This window comes from Chiloscyllium plagiosum, unplaced genomic scaffold, assembly GCF_037043375.1.
Source record: "Chiloscyllium plagiosum isolate Xiang-an unplaced genomic scaffold, Cpla_swu_hap1 HiC_scaffold_18, whole genome shotgun sequence".
In the NCBI taxonomy this organism is placed as follows: Eukaryota; Metazoa; Chordata; class Chondrichthyes; order Orectolobiformes; family Hemiscylliidae; genus Chiloscyllium; species Chiloscyllium plagiosum.
In genome coordinates, this window is record NW_028270156.1 from 35563347 (window position 1) to 35583831 (window position 20485).

General features: G+C 38.2%; 1 protein-coding gene across 1 annotated transcript in view; it reads right to left on the reverse strand.

Annotated features, from left to right (window-relative positions):
* Positions 1-2717: 2717 nt before the first annotated feature.
* LOC122558089 (uncharacterized) overlaps positions 2718-20485 on the reverse strand; it is a 42898-nt gene continuing 25130 nt past the window's right edge. Inside the window, exons 8-10 of the mRNA XM_087996478.1 lie at positions 16048-16371; positions 8481-8792; positions 2718-7504 (exon numbers count right to left, since the gene is read on the reverse strand). Of these exons, the coding sequence (XP_087852604.1) occupies positions 7191-7504; positions 8481-8792; positions 16048-16371 (950 nt within the window). The 3' untranslated portion in view covers positions 2718-7190. The remainder of the gene's footprint in view (positions 7505-8480; positions 8793-16047; positions 16372-20485) is intronic.

Here is a 20485-nt window from a genome sequence, read left to right on the forward strand (position 1 = left end):
AAATTAAACAAGACCAGTCATATATATGCAGTGACTATAAAAGATTAGTGGCTGATAGTGCAATGTACTGGTTTAAGGACTGTCTCCTCAAAATGTTTCCCCCATCACAATGCTTACAAGTTAGGAGAACTTGGCTGAAAGGATGCAGTTCAAGTAATAGTCAGGAATCTTGACACCATTCAGCATGAAGCAGTAAGCTTGATTCACAACCCCTCCACTAACAAATGGAGGGAGTACAATGCACAATGGCAACAGTGTGTCCGTTTACAATGCAGTAACTCACCAAGGCTCCTTTGATTATACCTTCCAAACCAACAACTCCTACCACCCAGGACAAGGACAACAGATGTATAGGAACATCACTTGTAAGTTGTTGGACATTACCCCCAATTTGAACTTTATTTCCATATTTTTAATTGTTGCTGTATTACCTTTAGATACACTGTAGATGTTCAAGATGGCAGCTGACTACCATTTCCTTAGAGGCAATTAGATATGCAAAAGATGCCCATTTTTGCAGAACAAACAGAAAAGTCAAAAATACAAATTAAAAGGTGTGTTTAGAGTCATTGCCAAATAATGGATGTTAAAGAAAAGGGAGGTGAAGAGGTTTAGAGGGGAAGATTATTACAGGAGCAATTCAGAGCTTCAGACCAAAGGTACAGATGCTCATGGTGGGAAGCATAGAGGAAATGATTGTAGGAGAAAACCCACAGAAGTGATCACAAATGGGTATGAACAATTTGACTGAGAATTTTAAATCAAAAGTACTGGGAACAAGGAGGCAAAATAAGTCAAAGCACATATGGGGGGGGGGGGGTGGTCTGTGTGTGTGGCTTTCCTGTGTACCTTTGTGGTGAATTCTCCGTTTGGTGTTGTCTGTACCATCACGTCTAGGAATGGGAGTTGGTTGTCCTTTTGTTCCTCTCTCGTGAATTGGATTCCTGTGAGTGTGGAGTTGATGATCCGGTGTGTTTTCTCTATTTCCATGTTTTTAATGATTACAAAGGTGTCATCAACGTATCTGACCCAGAGTTTGGGTTGAATTTGTGGTAAGACTGTTTGTTCTAACCTTTGCATTACTGCTTCTGCTATGAGTCCCGAGATCGGTGAGCCCATGGGTGTTCCGTTGATTTGTTCGTATTTCTGGTTGTTGAATGTGAAGTGTGTTGTGAGGCACAAGTCCAGTAGTTTAAGTATGCCGTCTTTGTTGATGGGTTCAACGTCCTATTGTCTGTTATGTCTGTTCAGCAGGTTGGCTATTGTTTCTCTGGCTAGGGCTTTGTCAATAGAGGTGAACAGTGCCGTTACGTCGAATGAGACCATGGTTTCTTCCTTGTCTATGTGTATATTTCTGATGATGCCCAAGAATTCCTGTGTTGATTGTATAGAGTGTCTGGATCCGCTGATCAGGTGTTTCAGTTTCTGCTGTAGTTCTTTAGCCAGTTTGTGTGATGGTGTCCCTGGTAGTGATACTATGGGTCTGAGTGGGATGTCTGGTTTGTGCACTTTAGGTAGTCCATAGAATCTGGGGGTGTTGTTGCTTTCCGGTTTCATTCTTTGTAGGTCAGACCTGGTTATCTGTCCATTTTTTTGTAGGTTCCTCAGTGTGTTGTTTATCCTATTGGTGAGCTGTGGGGTGGGGGTCAAACTCCCTCTTTTGGTAGGTGTTGGTATCTGCAAGTAGTTGTTGTGCTTTTTGGATGTATTCTGCTTTGTCCAGGATGACCGTCATTCTGCCTTTGTCTGCTGGTAGTATGATTATGTTCTTATTGTTTCTTCATGATTTTAGTGCTTCCCTCTCCTTGGTGTTGAGGTTATGTGTTTGTCTTTTCCTTGTTATCAGGGGTACGATACTTTGTCTCACTGTTTGTTGTGTCTCTTCTGTCAGTCCATTGTTCCTGAACTATGAAAGCAACCACCCCAATACACACAAATGAAGTTGCATCAAGACACTATTCAAAAGGGCCACAACACACTGCAGCACACCAGAACTGCAAAAAGAGGAAGAGGAACACCTATACAAGGTATTCGCCAAAAACGGATATTTTGGCGAATTTCATCAACAGATGCCCAAGGGAAAGACAACGGAACGAGGACATGCCGCAACCCAAAGGACTAGCCACACTACCATACATCAAGAACATCTCTGAACTGACAGCCAGACTACTGCGACCACTAAGACTTATAACAGCACACAAACCAACAGCCACACTCAGACAACAACTCACCAGAACGAAGGACCCGATATCCAGCATGAGCAAAACTAATGTAGTGTACAAAATCCCATGCAAGGACTGCACAAAACACTATATAGGACAAAGAGGAAGACAGCTAACAATCCGCATCCACGAACATCAACTAGCCACGAAACGACACGACCAGCTATCCCTAGTAGCCACACACGCAGACGACAAGCAACATGAATTCGACTGGGACAACACTACCATTATAGGGCAAGCCAAACAAAGAACAGCCAGGGAATTCCGAGAAGCATGGCACTCATCCACAAACTCCATCAACAAACACATCGACCTGGACCGAATATACCGGCCACTACAGCGACAGCTGAAACTGACAACCGGAAGCGGCAGGGACAGGCCACTACAAATGCCGGAGGAAAGATCACAGAAGTGCTTCACAGGAGGCTCCCAAGCACTGAGGATGTCACCTAGATAGGGGATGAAACGTTTGCAACAAAAACTTCCAGCTCGGCGAACAGAACCACAGCAACTGTATTTATAGATCATGGCATTTGAACATTTATATTTTCTCATTAGAATACATTTAATTACAAATTGTCTTTGTATTACAAACATAATTTTGGTATACAAACATATATGGTATACAAATATAATTTTGTATTAACCACCATCCACATATAGTGGAAACAATGAAGCAACAATTCAGCAGTTCATAAGCATAAGGGCAACATTAATTATAGTATTTTTTGGTTGGCTACAACACATTTTATTATTTCTTATGGGTAAAATCTCTCTTTGAAGATAGATTACCCATTATTCACTATTCAAGAACTGATCATTATAAAAAATTAAGGCAGAGCACTTTCTGACACATATTCATTGGGAAAAGATGGATTGCATTGCCAGGGATATGAAAATAAGAAACTATCACAGGTAAAGCAACAGCAAACCATAGAGGAGGGAAGGAGTATAACAAATACTGTTACTGTACTTGCTTTTATGATTTTTAGATTACACCATATGGAGCATCTTGTCGTTACCGACAGGTTACATAATAAGGCAACATCAAGGGATGGGTATATGAATAGGAAGGTTTAGAGGGATATGAGCCATGTGATGGCAAACGGAACTAGATTAGGTTACGATATTGGTCGGCATGGACGAATTGGACCAATGGGTTTGCTTCCATGTTGTACATCTCTGTGTGACTCTAAGTCTCTTCTGAAGAAGGGTCATTGGACTCAAACATTAACTCTGCTTTCTGTCTACAGGCGCTGCCAAATCTGCTGATTTTCTCCAGAATTCCTGCTTTTGCTTCAAGTCCCAATACTTTGGAAGCTATGGGAATATTTAATTATGTATCCAATTAAATTTTACAGATAGTTTGAAGATTTCTCTAAAATTTTATGAAGTGGCTCTAAGGTACATTATAGAAAAAAAAATCTAATTATTAAAAGTAACTCACCATTGATAATACTTCAGTTTTAATTAACTTTAGCAACAAAGACATGATCAGATACATTAAAATTCAAACTCGTGTAGCCAACAAAATTTAACACATGCAATACCATGGTCCAGCTATTCTGTTTTCGTAGAACTTGGCTAAATTCTTAGCATGATGGAACTAATGTTTACCATGAGGTCATCTTCCAGAGCTCTGCTAATTTGTAAGCTGCTTTTAAAAATGTTGGACAAAGATCTCTGATTGTACTTGGGAGTGACCTACTGCAGGGCCTAACTGCAGATAGCCAACATTTAATCAACAAGTTTTAATTCTATTCAAATAAAGTTGATTCTCCTACAAATTGAGGACTTACACTGAAATCCTTTATAAATCTGTTGGTCTATGCTGCCTTAGGAACAAAATGGTAATTATATTGGGGTGATGCATGTTTATGGTATACAATTTTGATACACTCATCTTTGCATTTGCCATCTCCTGGAAGAAAATGGCAGGTACCCACAGAATTGGTGAAGGAACTGCCAGCTCATGTACACCGGAGTTGTACTATTTTTTTCTAGCTTGAGTTATTGTTTCATTTATTAAAATATGCTATTAACACATTTTCCAGTTCCAAAAGCAGAGTTTTAAAGTTATAATCCATACCAGTGACAAAACATGTTTTTTTGTCTCTATAATTCAATTTAAAAAAAAGTATCTATGTCAACTTTACAAATGACAGTCTTACAATAAATAGTAATTTCATTATGGTAATAAATTTGATGAAATTCCTGGGGTGAGGTTGAGTTTTACTGGTAGTGATCAATAGCTTGTCTACTTGGTGATTCAGTGAACAAATTGATAAATCTTGGGTTTACAGACTGCAAAACAATTCCATTGTAACTAAACTCTTTGGGGGGAAAAAACTTTTTGCCAAACAACCTGCTTCATTCAGTCTGAGGTTTTAATGGGAAGAGAGATGTACTTCTAAAAATCTGGATAGAACATAGAGAATTCCATATTTAAAGTCAGCCTTGAAATATAACAAAATTTGATGAAATCTCATGTACAATTGGAGAACTGAAATAAATTACAAATCTAAAACTGCTGTTGTATTTTCTCAATGATGTGCACATCAAATTCGGTCACCAGAATGGGCTAAAATTGAAAAAACACCTTTACACCTTTTATTTTTCTCAAATGTTTAACAGTCTCACACATTTTAACCATTAAACTCTACCTAGGTTGTATCAGATAGTAAGCTTCACCTCCCCTTATTGATAAATAACTTTGTATTTATAATGTGCCATGTATCCACTGGAAATCTTAAAGTTCATGTCCAATGGTTTAATGTGATGGTGATATTACATAGCAAAAATGTAAAGTTCTCACAAACAGTAATGTCACAATAATGATCAGATAACACTGTATTGTGATGCTGACTGAAGATTAAATATTCACCAGGACACCTCTATGAAACAGTGCCACCTGAGACACCAGAAAAGATATCAGTTTCATGTCTCATTTAACTTTTTTTGTAGCAAACTGGTATTTCCACAAGACCATAAGAAATGGGAACAGGAGAAGGCCATTCAGCCCCGTAAGCCTGCTCCACCATTTAATAGGATCATGGCTGATGGCATTCCTCACACCCATTTTGCCGCCTTTTTCCCGTTACCTTTCATTCCCCCACTGATCAAGTATCTATCTTAGCCTAAATATAGATATTGAATCTGCCCCACAGCTTTCTGTGGCAAATAGTTCTAAAGACTCTTAACCCTTAGGAGAAATTCCCGCTGATCTGTCTTAAATTGGCATCCCTTTATTCTGATACTACCTTCTGGTCTTAGACTTTCCCACAAGGAGAAACATCCTCTCAGCATTTACCAAGTCAAGCCCATTAAAATCCTATATCTTTCAATGAGATCATCTCTCTTTCTTCTAAACGCCAATGAATAGAGCCCCAATCTGCGTGGCCTTTACTCACAAGTTAATCCACTGAAATGACAGTTTTTCTGAATGAAACTTTAAATTTATCATTATTATTTTACTGCCCATCTCTTTCTCACACAATCTAGTCTACTGCCTTTGCTGCTCACAACGTGGTCTCCTCTACATTGGGGAAAACGAAGCGTAGACTGGGTGACTGCTTCACAGAATACTTCTGACCCTGAATTTCCAGTTGCCTGCCACGTCAACACACCACCCTGTTCCCTGGTCAATATCTCGGTCTTGGGCTTGGGCTTGCTGCAGTGCTCCAGTGAAGCTCAGCATAAGCTGGAAGAACAACACTTCATTTTCAACTTGGGCATTCTGCCCAATATCGAGTTCAATAACTTTAGAGAGTTTGAACTCTATGTCCTAGCCCCCACCCCACACACCAGGCCTTGTTATCAGATAAAAACTAAAAAAAAACTGCAGATGCTGTAAAACAGAAACAAAAGCAGAAGCTGCTGGAAAAACTCAGTAAGTCTGGCAGTATCTGTGAAACAAAATCAAAGTTAATGTTTCGGGACTGGTGACCTTTCTTTAGATCTCTCAGAAAGATCTGAAATGTTAACTCTGATTTCGCTTTTATCACAGTCTGCTATTACACACAACCCATTATTAGGCACAAACAAGTCTCCATTAGTAGCAACTCACCCTCCTACCCAGATTGTTATCCACTCCTGTGTCTATCCAGCTGTTCTTCTCTCTCTTTGAACTCTATTGCCACCTACTGTTTACTCCCTACATCCCACCACCACCACCACCCCTCCCCATCCATCTTTGGCATAAAATCAACATTTTCCTAGTTACCATCAATTCTGAGGAATGATTACTGGACCCCAAACATTAACTATCTTTTCTGATGCTGCCAGACCTGCTGAGTTTTTCCAGCAAATTTATTTTTTCTAACATCTGGTATTATAATGGTTCAGCTCACCCACATGATCAATCCATGTGTGAGGATCGATAATACTTAGGCAGGGTATTTCCCTGTGAAGAACACTGCAGCTGGGAATAATCGTCATCTAGTATTGTCCATCTGGAGTTACTAATAAAAATCAGCTGGATAGTAGTCAATTGAAAGTCCTGCCCTAACTCACAGGGTAAAGAGGTAAGAAGTGTAAATAATGGAAATTAATTTAGTCAAAGTCGGCTGTTTTTACATATAACTGAGCCTACCACCCCAAATTTAATTGCTGACTATAACAAACAATATTTAATTTGCCTACTGAACAAGTATAATCCTACTAGAAATTCCAGATAACCAGAATCCAATTGGAAATAAAAACAGCAGGAAATGCTCAGTATGTCTGGGAGCATTAGTGGACAGAGAAACAGAGTTAACATTTCAGGTCAAGAAACTGTATTCTGAACCATTCAAACAATTAATCATTTCAAACTGGATTTTGTTTTTGTTTTAATATTTACCAGATATACAAAATGAGTGTTTAAAGCAGAATGGTAAATGCCAGTTGTGTGCAAACAAGTTAAAGTAAAACTTGCATCATCTAAATTCGTCGTGTTCAAAACAGATGCAAGAAGTCTTTACATTTATCTTAAAAAACCAGATGCATACTTTTTTCCATCACTTCTTGGGTTTCTGGATGAATAACCTCACAGCTGATTCCTATGCCCTGATCAGATTCTTCTGGTGTAAGTTCTATACTTGTTACAGATGAGAAGAGACCATTTTTATTAACTTCAGGCTTAGTATGAGCCACTGGACCTATGAAGGGCTGCTTTCCTGCAAACCACCTAATTTCAATTCCTTGAGGTGCATAATCAGTCAGTTCAACGGTAAAAGTTGCCACTTTGTTTTTCTCTGGTTGCGTTGGGTTACATTTGATTTCCGACAGAGTGGGAGGAGAACCTTAAAACAGAACAGAACGTACAAATATTGAGTGTGCACATTATCTACAGTGATAATTTGTCTCAATGTTACAGTAAACGTTCTTGACATAACTTTAGCAAATTGAATTACTGTTCTCATATTGAACAGCAGGAATCATGAGAAATCAAAAGCTGGACCAAGGAAATATTTGGGAGTGACAATTGAGATAAACATTCTTTTAGATTAGATAGATTAGATTCCCTACAGTGTGGAAACAGCCCTTCGGCCCAACAAGTCCGCACCGACCCTCCGAAGAGTAACCCACCCAGACCCATTTCCCTTTAACTAATGCACATAACACTATGGGCAATTTAGCATGGCCAATTCACCTACCAGAGGGATGTCATTTTTAGTAAGGCCATAAAATGAATTTCCCAGATTATTTGCACTCCAGAATACGAAAATAATTAGTAGAAGCACCAAAAGGCTGAAAAAGGCAAATTTTTTTTCTGCTTAACAGTTCAGAACACAGCATGAAATTACTGAACTGTTAGAAAGGCATGGATAGTCAACATAGGTTTACAAAAGGTGGCTCATCTTTTGGGTGAGGCCTAACAGTAGCACCCTCTGCACAGTAAACAAATGCACCTAACAGGGTGGTTTTAATAGCAACTAGTCCTGACATCTCACCTAACTCTCAGTAATGACTTCAAATTCCACATCTGGGATCAGACTTGGACTGCCATTCTAAACTTAATGTGAATAACCCAAAGAGCAGTGTTTGATCATTTAGCAAGTTCCAGTCTTCTGAAACCAATGAATTGGTACATTCACCCATCTGGGCCCATTTATAATGAATATAAAAGCACTGGAAATAGGTATTTAGGAGCAGGTGCCACTTTTATGAATGATATTTCTTTAAAACCATGATAAATTCAATTCTATTCTTGTTTCATAAATCATTCAATGCTCAAGTTTCTGCAGTAATTAGAGTTTTGCACAATTTTAAACATACCTGGAAGCTTCAAACATAGATGCTTTTGAATAGGTTTGGGTAAAGCTTTATGTGTCACCTCAAATATAATTTCCTTGTTATCATCCAAAGCTGTTGGTGTTAACTCCATGCTGGAAACTAACTGATAATAGCCACTTTCTTCCTTCTTAGGCTCTGTGGTTGTGACTCCACTGGAGACATACTTGTTATTCATTCGCCATCTGGCAGACAATTCATTTCCAGAAAAATTTTTTACTTGGCATTTAAGAACAAGGCGCTGTCCATAGGATGGAACTTCTGGCTCCAGAACGATGTCAGAAACTACTGGAATTCCTATTTGGAAACAAGATACTGTTCATCAAGCATTTTTTTCTCCATCCAAACTGATTCCACATCATGACCTATTGTACCTATATCACCACTCAGCATGCACTAGTTAACAAAGCTACCCAATTCATTTTTGTTTCCTTTTACTATTCCCCAAGAATGCCAAACATCATTGTGAGAATATGTATAGGGTATATGCAGGCAGGTAAAGAGTTAAGTTCTGAGTTTTGTCAGATAAGAACTTAGAGTTAACAATTCAGTGCTGAAGGCAAGGGTAATGGGTTAACAAGGTGGAAAAGCAGTAATTATGTATAGACATTTAACAATATTGGAAGCGTTCAGTATGAAAAGTCAGTCAACAAGGAGAAAAGTATCGATTATATGAATCCAGTTAAACAAGTTAAGAACATTCATTGTATAACAGTAAAGGGCTTGGTCTCTGCTATTGATACTCATTAATTGTAACGATCACTCAATTAATATGTACGTTGCCTTATCTGGATGCTCCTCTCTGTAAAATGACTTTATAGTTCCTTGAGAAACTGTTTGAGAGAAGACCGAGAACTTGTGTCTCTATGCACATGGGTGATCATTCTCCCTCCCTTTGGGGCCCAGAATAAAGAAGGAGGCAAAACCATACAGGTGTCTCTGAGTGTTTTGCTTCGACTGAGGGGGAAAAGGGATGACACTATTTGCACATTTAGTTCCTGTCTTGGTCACCTTGTAACTACATATCTGTAATTGCTGTCAAGTCATACTCATTTCATTTCTATTTGTGCTTGCCAACTTGCCTACCTTGTTAAGAGTGCTGTGTGCATTCAGATAGAAAGCCTTGAGTTTTGACTTTTTCTAGTTCTAATTTCTGCTGCACAGCTCTGAATATATTTTCTATCCCATGTCACACTTGGATTATCATTCATCTCTTCAATATCCTGCACCGCTGCTTTCACACTTCTTTTTGATTTTTTTAAACTTCACCAATTGAACACTTTTCTCCTTATGCTAATTATACAATTTGCCAGGAAACCGATCCCAACATGGTTCAAATGAAGCCCTTCCCAACAGAACCTCTCTTTCTCCAGTCCTGGTGCCAATGCCCCATGAATCAGAATCATTTCTCCCAAACCAATCTTTGAGCCATATATTTACCCCTTTAATCTTAAATTTGCATATGGCTCAGATATTAATGCAGAGATAACCACCTTTGAGATTCTGTTTAATTTAGCCCTGAGCTGCACAAAATCCTCTCAGCAGAAACTCTTTCTGAGTCCTATCTATTGCGTTGATGCATACATGGACCATGATAATTGGATTCTTCCCCTCCTCCTCCAAGTTCCTCTCCAGTCCAGAAGAGATATCCTGAATTCAACACCATTAGGGAACACAACCTTTGGGACTGTCTGTCTTTGTTGCAGGAGAACAGGATCATTATCCAATTACTACTACGTACCTAATTTCTCCACCAAAGCATGTCACCATCCCACCCCACCTCTCCTCTAAAGTCAATGAACATGTCTGCACCAAGAGCAAGAACCTCACATCCTATTGGATAAGATGACTGGCTAAGGCTCCTCCAAAGCTAAATTATAGATCTTATACATGCTATACTTTCAGTCCACTCTCCTGCTACGTACCACAAGCATACTTGATGTCATTAACCTAAGGGTGTGACTTTCTCCTGAAAGCATCCAGTATCTCTCTTCCTCCTGGACGTGTCGCACTGTCCACAGTTCTGAGTTCAGCTCATTGACTCTGACCTTAAGCTCCTCAAGCAACACTTGCTGTGCATGTGGTGCACCAGTTTCCACAGCTGCAAACCATCACCTGCCCAGCCATCTTAATTTATTCTAATTAATTAATGAGTCTATCAAATATTGTTAAAGGTGAACTTCTGAACTGTACTCTTCAGCTGTGTTAATGTTTCCTGATTTAAATTGACTGACCAAAAGACATGGAGGAAATACCCACCAATCACCTACTTGTTCTTCTGTAATGTCGCACTTTGGCTATTAAAAGGAAGAAACAAGGTACAGATCTCCTTAGCACTGATTTTTGTCTCTCACTGTCACTGCCCTTCTCATACAGACCTACTTTCATGGCTCTTCATGCTGACTCCCTGTTCTCTTACACTGTTTCTAAAGCATAAGCTCCCTTGCTTCAATGATGGTGACCTTATTACACACTCTTCCCAGTCTGCTTCAGTGCTTTTACTGCACACTCCTCCAAGTTCACTTCAATTCTGACTATTGCATATTCCTGCCAGTCTTCTCCACTTTCTCTTTGTTAATCAGTTCTCAATTCATATATTTCCCATCAATCCACCTGTTGTGATTTAATTACTAGCCTCTTGTGTGGAATCTAAATCAAAAGTTTTCTGGAAATCCAAAATACATCACATCTACTGGTTCTCCTTTGTCAAGTGCTACCTCTTTACTAACACTAATTTCATTTTGTTCTTCAGATTCACAAATCCCATAGTCATTTATTATTTCCCAGAGATTTTCTGTATCTTCTTCCATGAAGATGGTTACTTTGTGGCTATTTAACATTTTTGCCATTTCTATTTTTTTAAAAACTATAAATTCTCCTGTTCCCCCACTGTAATGGGCCCACACTTGTCCTAATTCATCCTTTCTCTTTCAAACACAAAAATGCTTTTACAGTCCTCTTTTATGTTCCTCCCTATATTTATTTTATATTTTCTGCTCTTAATCAGTTTCTGGGTCCTTTCTAAAAATCAAAATTGCTCCCAAATCTCAGACTTGCCACATTATCTGGATTCTTCGTAAGATGCTGATTAATGTCATCTTTAACTTCTTTCATTAACCATGTTTGATTTACTTTTCCTTTTGTGCGTTTGTGCCCGAGAGGAATGTATATCTGTGAACAACCATTTGGTAGTTCAAAATTGCCTAATCCTGACTTGGCTCCTCAATGCACTGCCCTAAAAACCCATCTCATATACACTGCAGCAATTTAACCTCCATAGCATTGATACTGATTTAGTTTTTCCAGAGGTTAGGGGAGTTCAAATCTAGGGTGCATATTTTTAAAGTGAAAGGGGAAAGATTTAAAAGGGACCCAAGGGCAACCTTTTCCACAGAGGGGGCTTCATATGTGGAATGAACTGCCAGAGGAGGTGGTAGATGCAGGTCTGACATTTAAACAAGGACAGGAATAGATACGATTGAGACGGATATGTACCAAACGCAGGCAAATTGGACTTGTTAAGATTGGGAAATTTCATCAGTATGGATGAGGTGGATTGAAGGGGCCACTTCCATGCTGCATGACTCTATGTATAAATTGAAGCTAACTAGAATTATACATGTTACATTCATGTTTTATTTTCTGATTTACACCATGTCCAACATTGTGACTACACTTGGTAGTCTGTAAGAAAAAGAATTCTCAATGTTTTACTTCCCTGGCTGCTGCTTAATTTTAGCCAAGCTGATTATAAATCTTGAATCTTTGATGTAACATCCTCTTTTACTAATTTTTACTTTGGTTTACTTTTGTTGATTTTATTTTACTCAGCCTTAATTTAATAAATGTCACAACCATTGGTAAACCTTACAAATGTACAGACTGGGAGAAACAGGGGTGATTTGGTCCTGTGGACATTCTCTACCAATCAATATGATCATGGCTGATCTCTTTGTATTTCATATTCTAATATCCCATTTACTCATGGTAATATTCTATTCCTTTGTCTAACAAAAATATATTTACCTTTGTTTAAAAGTATACAATCAGCTGCCTCTATCACCTTCTTAAAGCAGAGTTTCAAAAAGTCGCATAGCAATCAGTGAAAATAATTCACCTCATCTCTGTCCCGACAGGCAATACCTAGTTTCTTTTGAACAGTGCTCCCTATTTCTGAACTCACCCATGAGAGGAAACACCCTTCTCATGCTGACTCTATCAAGACCATTCAAGATTTATATCAAATCACCCCTCACTCTTCTCAACTCCTGTTAAAACAAGCCCAATCTGTTCAACATTTCCTCTTAGTACAATCACTAATCCTAGTACTATAAATCTAGTAAATCATCTCTGAATCCTTCCAAACATTTGCATTCTTCCTTCAATAAGGCGGCCAAAAATTCTCTCTCAGTATTTGTGACGTGGTCTCACTCATTGAATGAAGCATAATATCCTTACTTTTATATTCAATTTCTCTTGTAGTAAAGGTTAGCATTCAGGTAGCCTTTTCGATCATCTGCTGAACCTGCATACTAATCTTTTACGATACACATCAATATATCTAAATCACTTTGCACCTTAGATTTCTTCAATCATTCCTCATCTAAGTAATAGTGTGCTGTTTTGTTCTTCTCACCAAACTGAACAACTTCACATTTTTCACATTACATGCCATCTATTATTACGTATAGGATGTAGTGATGTTAACTATGCCTGCAGAAACATTTTGACTTGGGGACATCTATCACCAGTAACTGATAAGCTTTTTTTGGGTAGGTGGCCATTTTGATGCTTATCTTTGCATTGATACCACTTAACCCACTTTTATTCTTCTTGCCAAGGTGATCAATTTCATATATTTTCACATTTTACAACTTCTGTAAGATATTTGTCCACTCACTCAACCTATATTACTCAGCAACCTCCTTAGTCATCTTCAAAACATTCCTCCCCATGTATTTTTGTGCCATATGAAAATGTAGTTGCCTTTGATCCCCTTGTCAAATGCCTTCTGGAAATCCAATAACAATATGTCAATCGGCATACACTACTCCTTCAAAAGTCGTCCGAAAAATTGGTTAAAATTCTTTTTCCTCCTTTCACAAAAACGTGCTGCATCTTCCTAATAACCTTCACTTTTTCCCGGTATCCAGGTATAAGCTCCTTAAATGATTAATTCTAACACCACATGACAAATATCATGCTGATTAGCTGTTGGATACCTAATCTTTTTTGCCTCGCTCCAATCTTGAATAGGTAGGTTATATTTGCTTCTTAACAGTCTGTTGGAGCCTTTCCTGAATTTAGTGAATTTTGGAAAATTAACAAATTCATTTACTAACTCAGTAACCACCTCTTTTAAAGACAAAAGGATGACATGTTATGATGTGGGGACTGAGAAACTTGCAGCTCCATCAGTGTGCCTAGTACCACCTTCCTTTCCAGTTATATTTTCACTACGTTTCTCTCTCCCTTCCACTTTCTGATTTATAACTTTTATGAGAGACCTGATCATGTGTGTTGAAATTAGCTTTGTCAGCATAAGAAATCTGTTTCATACAGTAAGAAGAATGGAAACCTGCAATTATCAATAGCAACATTTCCCCGGCTACAAACAGAGTTCAAATTACAAGAATTGGCAAGGTTTACAAAAAAAAATGACAAGCATACAACCAATAAGCAGCATAGCCCATTTGAGCTCTTTGAATTGCAACAATTCAAGATTCAGTACTGAAGAAGGGTCACTGGACCTGAAACATTAACTGATTTCTCTCCACAGATGTTGCCAGACTTACTGAGATTTTCCAGCAATTTCTGGTTTCTGTGATTATGACAGAGTTGATTCTGATGTTAGATCTGAAGTGGTTCAGGAGACCAAGTTCAAACAGAAAATTACATTTCCCTGATCTTCCCTGGAAGAATCTTCAGTGTTAGTAATATAGATCACACCCATTTAGAAGCAATCAGCAAATAGTATGTTGAAGGACCTGAGCATGTTGTTTCCACCAATACTACAGTTCCAAAGGATGAATGGAAGTGCTACATACTTCAGCACAGATTTACAAGATGATTGAGAATAACGATCTGCTGACAGATTGAAGATGTGTGTGTAAACTCTCTGGAAGTCACCAATAGGAAGGGACTAATAATGTTCAAAGGTTCAGGACACAGTCCAGAAAGTACTTCCTGGTTCTGGGATCCAGGACAGTGCAAGAATGAAAGTGTCTATTTCCACAACTATTCCCCTTGAGGAAGTTTGTGTTTATAAAGTATCTTCAGATGTTGCATTGGAGCAGTTGCCTATTTTACTAGGAAAGAACGTCTCTACAAAGGAAATCCAAAGATTTTTTGAAAAGATTTTTCTCATCAGAAGGGATTTTCAGCCTTCACGTTGTCAGAAACAGAGTTAGACTCAACTATTTTCAACCCAAAAGTTCTATCTATCTATCTTCCAAGCTTGAAGATAATGTTTTTGGGAGAATAAAGAAACTTCAAACTCCTGGAATATGTGAAGTCAAATATTTGTGGGAGGTGGGGCAGTTAATTATGTAGGCAAATATATGATTAATAATAATGGGTAAACAAAAGGGTGTAGGCATTGTATAAAGCTGTAACGATCTGAAAGAATGAATATTATGGAGTGAATTAAACATCACCTACTGCAACGATTTCATATAGACATGTGGGAGAACGGCTTAGGCTCTTAAAGGAGAAAGATCTATCATCTTTAGATCTTAATGAGGTTGACTATGTACATAGTTGTCAAACAATAAACTATATTTTGTTTAAAACAAAGTCTCTTCTCATTAAACTATCAAGTGGTTTTCCACTACTCCACTGGACCAAGCAGTCCCTATGCAGGTCTACCAGGAAAAGGGATGGTGGCAGCAGGTCTACCAGACACTTCATAGAATACAATGAGCAGTGGCAAGGATTCATCTTACACCAGAGCAGGTGGATGTGATCTCTATCCCTGACACTGAATATTCTTCCTGAGAAGATCAGGAAATGAAATTCCCTGTTTGAACTTAGCCTTCTGAACCACCTCAGCATTTGATATCAAAGTCAAGTCTGTCATCATCACTCCAGAGTATATGGAGTCAGGTCATCCAGGATATTACTGGATGCTTATTCCTATACTAAATGCCTATTCCTGTTCTTAGGTTACTAAAGTAACCATGTGTTCCAGTTTTTACACACACAATTTCATTCTCTTCTGTTGTCCATAATTATTTTGACTTTTTTTCTACAGAAATAACTCATGTTGACAACTGAATGTAATTCTAAGTATTATAATTTCAAATAGCCTTAATCCAATTCAGATCCCAGTTCAAGTTAATTGTAATGAAGCTTTAAAAATGTGACTGGAAAGCAGGAAGAATGATTACATCAGCGCCTCTGGCAAAATTTAGTTTGATAAATCAAACTTATATTTGGAGTTACTCAAGTGTGGTAAAGCTTCACATCTATTTCTATATATAAAAAGAAGTGTGTAGCTTATACAGAGTTTAGTATAAGTTTAGTATAGAAACAGCATACCCTAAATTCATACCTCCGAGATGAAGGATAAAACTAGATCTTGAAGGCTTGTGAGAAGTTGGGAAATGTAAAACCTCAACTTTGAATTCCATCTGGTGATATTCTTGCTTAATTAACAATTTCCATCGACTTTCACAGTAGAAGAAGCCAGTTTGTTCATCTTTCTGGGGTTCAGTAGAAGTGATTCCTGCATCATCAGTTCTCTCATTATTTCTGAACCACATGAACATTGTTTCCTTTGGAAAGAAGCCATACGCATGACAAATGATGGTTGCTTCTTTTCCTGCCTCTGGGAAAAGTGGTTCACTTCTTATGTATCTTACTAATGGTGGAGATACTGTAATAACAGAAAATATATAGTTAGACAATAAAATTCTGCAGGTTTCTACCACAACTCAGAAAATGTAAAAGGTACTAAAGCTATTTGATGCAAACACATAGTTAAACAATGAGGTTACAATAAATCTAAAATTTTAGTTATTCACAACTATAAATTATTTTACTGATAATACCTATTTTTAAAATTGTTGAAACATAGAGAACAGGAGTTGTCTATCCAGCCCATCAAGATTGCTCTGCCATTCAATATGATCATGACTGATCATCCAACTCGTACCCTGTTCCTGTTTTCTCCCCATACCGTTTGATCCCTTTAGTCCCAAGTACTACATCAAATCCCTTCTTGAAACCTTTCAATGTTTCCTGATGAAGGGCTTTTGCCTGAAACGTCAATTTTCCTGCTCCTCGGATGCTGCCTGACCTGCTGTGTTTTTCTAGCACCACTCTAATCTAAAAACTCTGGTTTCCAGCATCTGCAGACCTCACTTCTGTCCAGTTGATATAGTCCTTACCAATTTAATCTCTCTAGTCAATCTTGCTATCCCAGGAATCACCCTAGTAAACTTTTGATGCAATCTCTCCATAGCTAGAACATCTTTCCTCAGATAAGGAGACCAAAACTGTGCACAATATTCCAGGTGTGGTCTCACCAAGGTCCTGTATAATTGCAGCAAGACATCTCTACTCCATACATACAAGTGAATATTTGTGTGTATCATTATGGTACACTGACAAATTCAGATATTAAGCAAGAATTTGTTTATTTGCATCAAAATGTTCTGCACAAAAGTAATCTTTTAAATTGATATTCTGCAAATGTAAAGTTAGCAGGCAAAACAATTTTTTCCACTGTAACTTGGTAAATGTGACAATAATAAATCAAATCAATGTGTTACCTGCAGAGCTATGACACGTCAATGAATAAAACAATGACTTAATCAGATCTTTCTACATCCTTAGCATATTAAGATTGTGAGAAAAAATTATAGTATTTATCAGAATATAGAAATCAATTGTAACATTTTATTTGCTGTATTGATAAGAACAGAAACAAAGTATCTCGCAGTTCACGACTTGATACTTGTCATTTTATTAAACAATGACATTGGAGGCAAGAGGTTTCACGAGTACATTCTTGAATAAAGTTCAGCATGTTGATTATGATATTAGAACAGATTAGATAAAACAATTTATTTTAAGGAGCATCTTAAAGGACATAAAGATGGGAAGAGAGATTGAGATTGGGAATTCAAGAATGTAGCATATCAGCTGCTGCAGACCACTACCAAATTAGAGAGTTAAACATCGCACAACACCAGGATACTCCACAAACATCTGATGAAGGAGCAGCGCTCTAAAAGCTAGTGCTTCCAAATAAACTTGTTGGATTTGACTATAGCCTGGGTGTTGTGTGATTTTTAACTTTGTACACCCCAGTCCAACAATGGCTACACAAAATCATGACCAAATTGAAGGAGTGCAATTACTTTTGATGCAGAAACTAAGAAAAATCTGTTTAGTTCCCTTGACAGGAATGAAATTTGGAAAAATCTGACTAATGACAATGGTCTTCCTTTCATAGATAGGCACTCTCTTCCCTCCCCTCATTATATACAGCATAAAGACGGATTTTCTTTTCCAAAACACAGCCGTTCACTTCCAAAGGAATTTTGAGCCAGCTACAGGTCACAAATACTTTACTTTTCTATTAGTTAGAAAGATATTACCTTTACAGAGAATTGTTTTAATCTCGGTCGCTATTTGAATACAAATTACGATATAATCAGGGCTGGTTGGAAAATTGCTGCAATAATCATAGGTGACTTTCATCTTAATATAGAATAGGCCATAAAAGTGGCAAAGATTGTAATGAAGAGTTCATGGAGTATGTTTGGGGTAGTTTCCAACTTTGTAAAGCCAAGGATTTGGCCATTTTAAAGCTGCAGTATATAAATATTCATGGAAGCAGGCCATTCAGCCCACTGAGTCCATGTCAACCCTCTGAAGTGCATCCCACCCAGACACACCCCGTTACCCTAGCCCTGTAAACCTGCATTTGCCATGCTAATCCACCTAGCCTGCACATCCCTGGACACTAAGGGAAATTCATTATGGCCGACTGCACATCTTTTGGACTATGAGAGGAAACCAGAGCACCCGGTGGAAACCCATGCAGACATGGGGAGAATGTGCAAGCTCCACACAGATAGTCGCCTGAGGCTAGAATCAAACTTGGTTCACTAAAGTTGTGAGGCAGCAGTGTCACCCACTGAGCCACTGTGCCACCCTGGAAAACTGGAATGATGAAGAATTTCATCTTTAGATATCCTCTTAAAAAGAATGATCATAAACAATGTGAAATTCAATCACAGTGAGGTGAAAAATATGGGTACAAAACTAATTACTTAAATGAAGGCAGTTATAAATGTATCAAGTCAGTATGGGCTGAAATAAACTGTATAGATAAAAGAATAGAAGGAAGGTAGATAAGCAATGGCAGAATTTAAGGAGATATGGAATTCTCAACAAAGACATCTTCCTGAGAAAGGAAGTCTACAACAGCATGAACCATCCATAGTTGAAAGAGCTGAAATATGTGTTGTTATGTGAAAGAGTAACAGTGGGGAATTAATAACATTAAGCAACAAGGTTTATAGCTCAGGTTGAGGTTTAGGGTGTAGGTTTGCTCGCTGAGCTGTAGGTTTGATATCCAGATGTTTCATTACCTAGCTAGTTAACATCAGTGGCGACCTCCAAGTGAAGCGAAGCTGTTGTCTCCTGCTTTCCATGGATATTAAATCTACAGCTCAGCGAGCAAACCTTCACCCTAATGAAGCAACAAAATGGCACTCAATTATTGTTTTTGCCTTCATGGTAGGCAAACAATTGAGAAAACAAGGAGGATAAAGGAAGAACTTAAAATAATTATCTGGCACAAAAAGTATTGGTTTTAGTACTAAAATCGCCTTTTGGACCTGATGGCTACATTTTAGGATCTTAGAAGAGCCTACAGAGATAGTGAATGCATGTTTGTAATAAAAATTCCCTAGAGTTTGGAAAACTCCCAGTGGACTGGAAAATTCAAAATGTAAGGACTCACAAAGTAGGAATCAATTACTCAGTAAACACTAATTTATATCACCATGAAAAACTACAAACACATTGTTAAGCATGGAATCCCTACAGTGTGGAAACAGGCCCTTTGGCCTAACAAGTCCACACTGGCCCTCCAAAGTGTAACCCACCCAGACCCATTCCCTTACCCTATTATACTATATTTCCCCCTGACTAATGCACCTAACCTACACATCCCTGAATACTATCACAATTTAGCATGGCCAATTCACCTAGCCTGCACTTCTTTGGATTTTGGGAGGAAATTGGAGCACCCAGAGGAAACCCATGCAGACACAGAGAGAATGTGCGAACTCCACACATTCGCCTGAGGTTGGAATCGAACCTGGGTCCCTGGTGCTGTGAGGCAGCAGTGCTAACAACTAAGCTGACATATAAAGGAAGTAGCAGCAGGAGATTAAGACCATCTTAATACAATCAAACAAAATTATGAAAGAGAAATTGCAAATGACAGATGATTTTTCTTTCAGGGTGGATAGAACAGGATGGATTAACGGAAACTATTAAATGTAGCACATTTAGATTTCAAGAAAGCATTCAGTAATGTGATTCATAAAAGGCTACCTACCAGTCAAGAAAGATTGTTGTATTGGAGCTGACATATTAGCGTTTATAGGTATTCACTGACTAACAGTGAGTCAGAACAAATGAGTTATTTTCAGGTTGGAGAAATGAAACCCGTGAGATGTCATATGGATCAGTGCTGCATTTATGATCTAAAATAATGACTTTGGAAGTTTTAGTTCAATTATAAAGAAATCTCAAATTAAAAAGCTAGTCTAACAGCACCATATAACCACTGTCAACCGTTGTTTAATAACCTTAGTTCATTAGCGTCATTTAGAGAAGGAAATCTGCCATGTTTACCTGGTCTATCTTTCACGTGACACCAGACCCACAGCAATATGGTTAATTCTCAACTGCCATCGAGGCAATTAGGAATGGGCCAAACATGCTGACCAAGCCAGCAATACCCA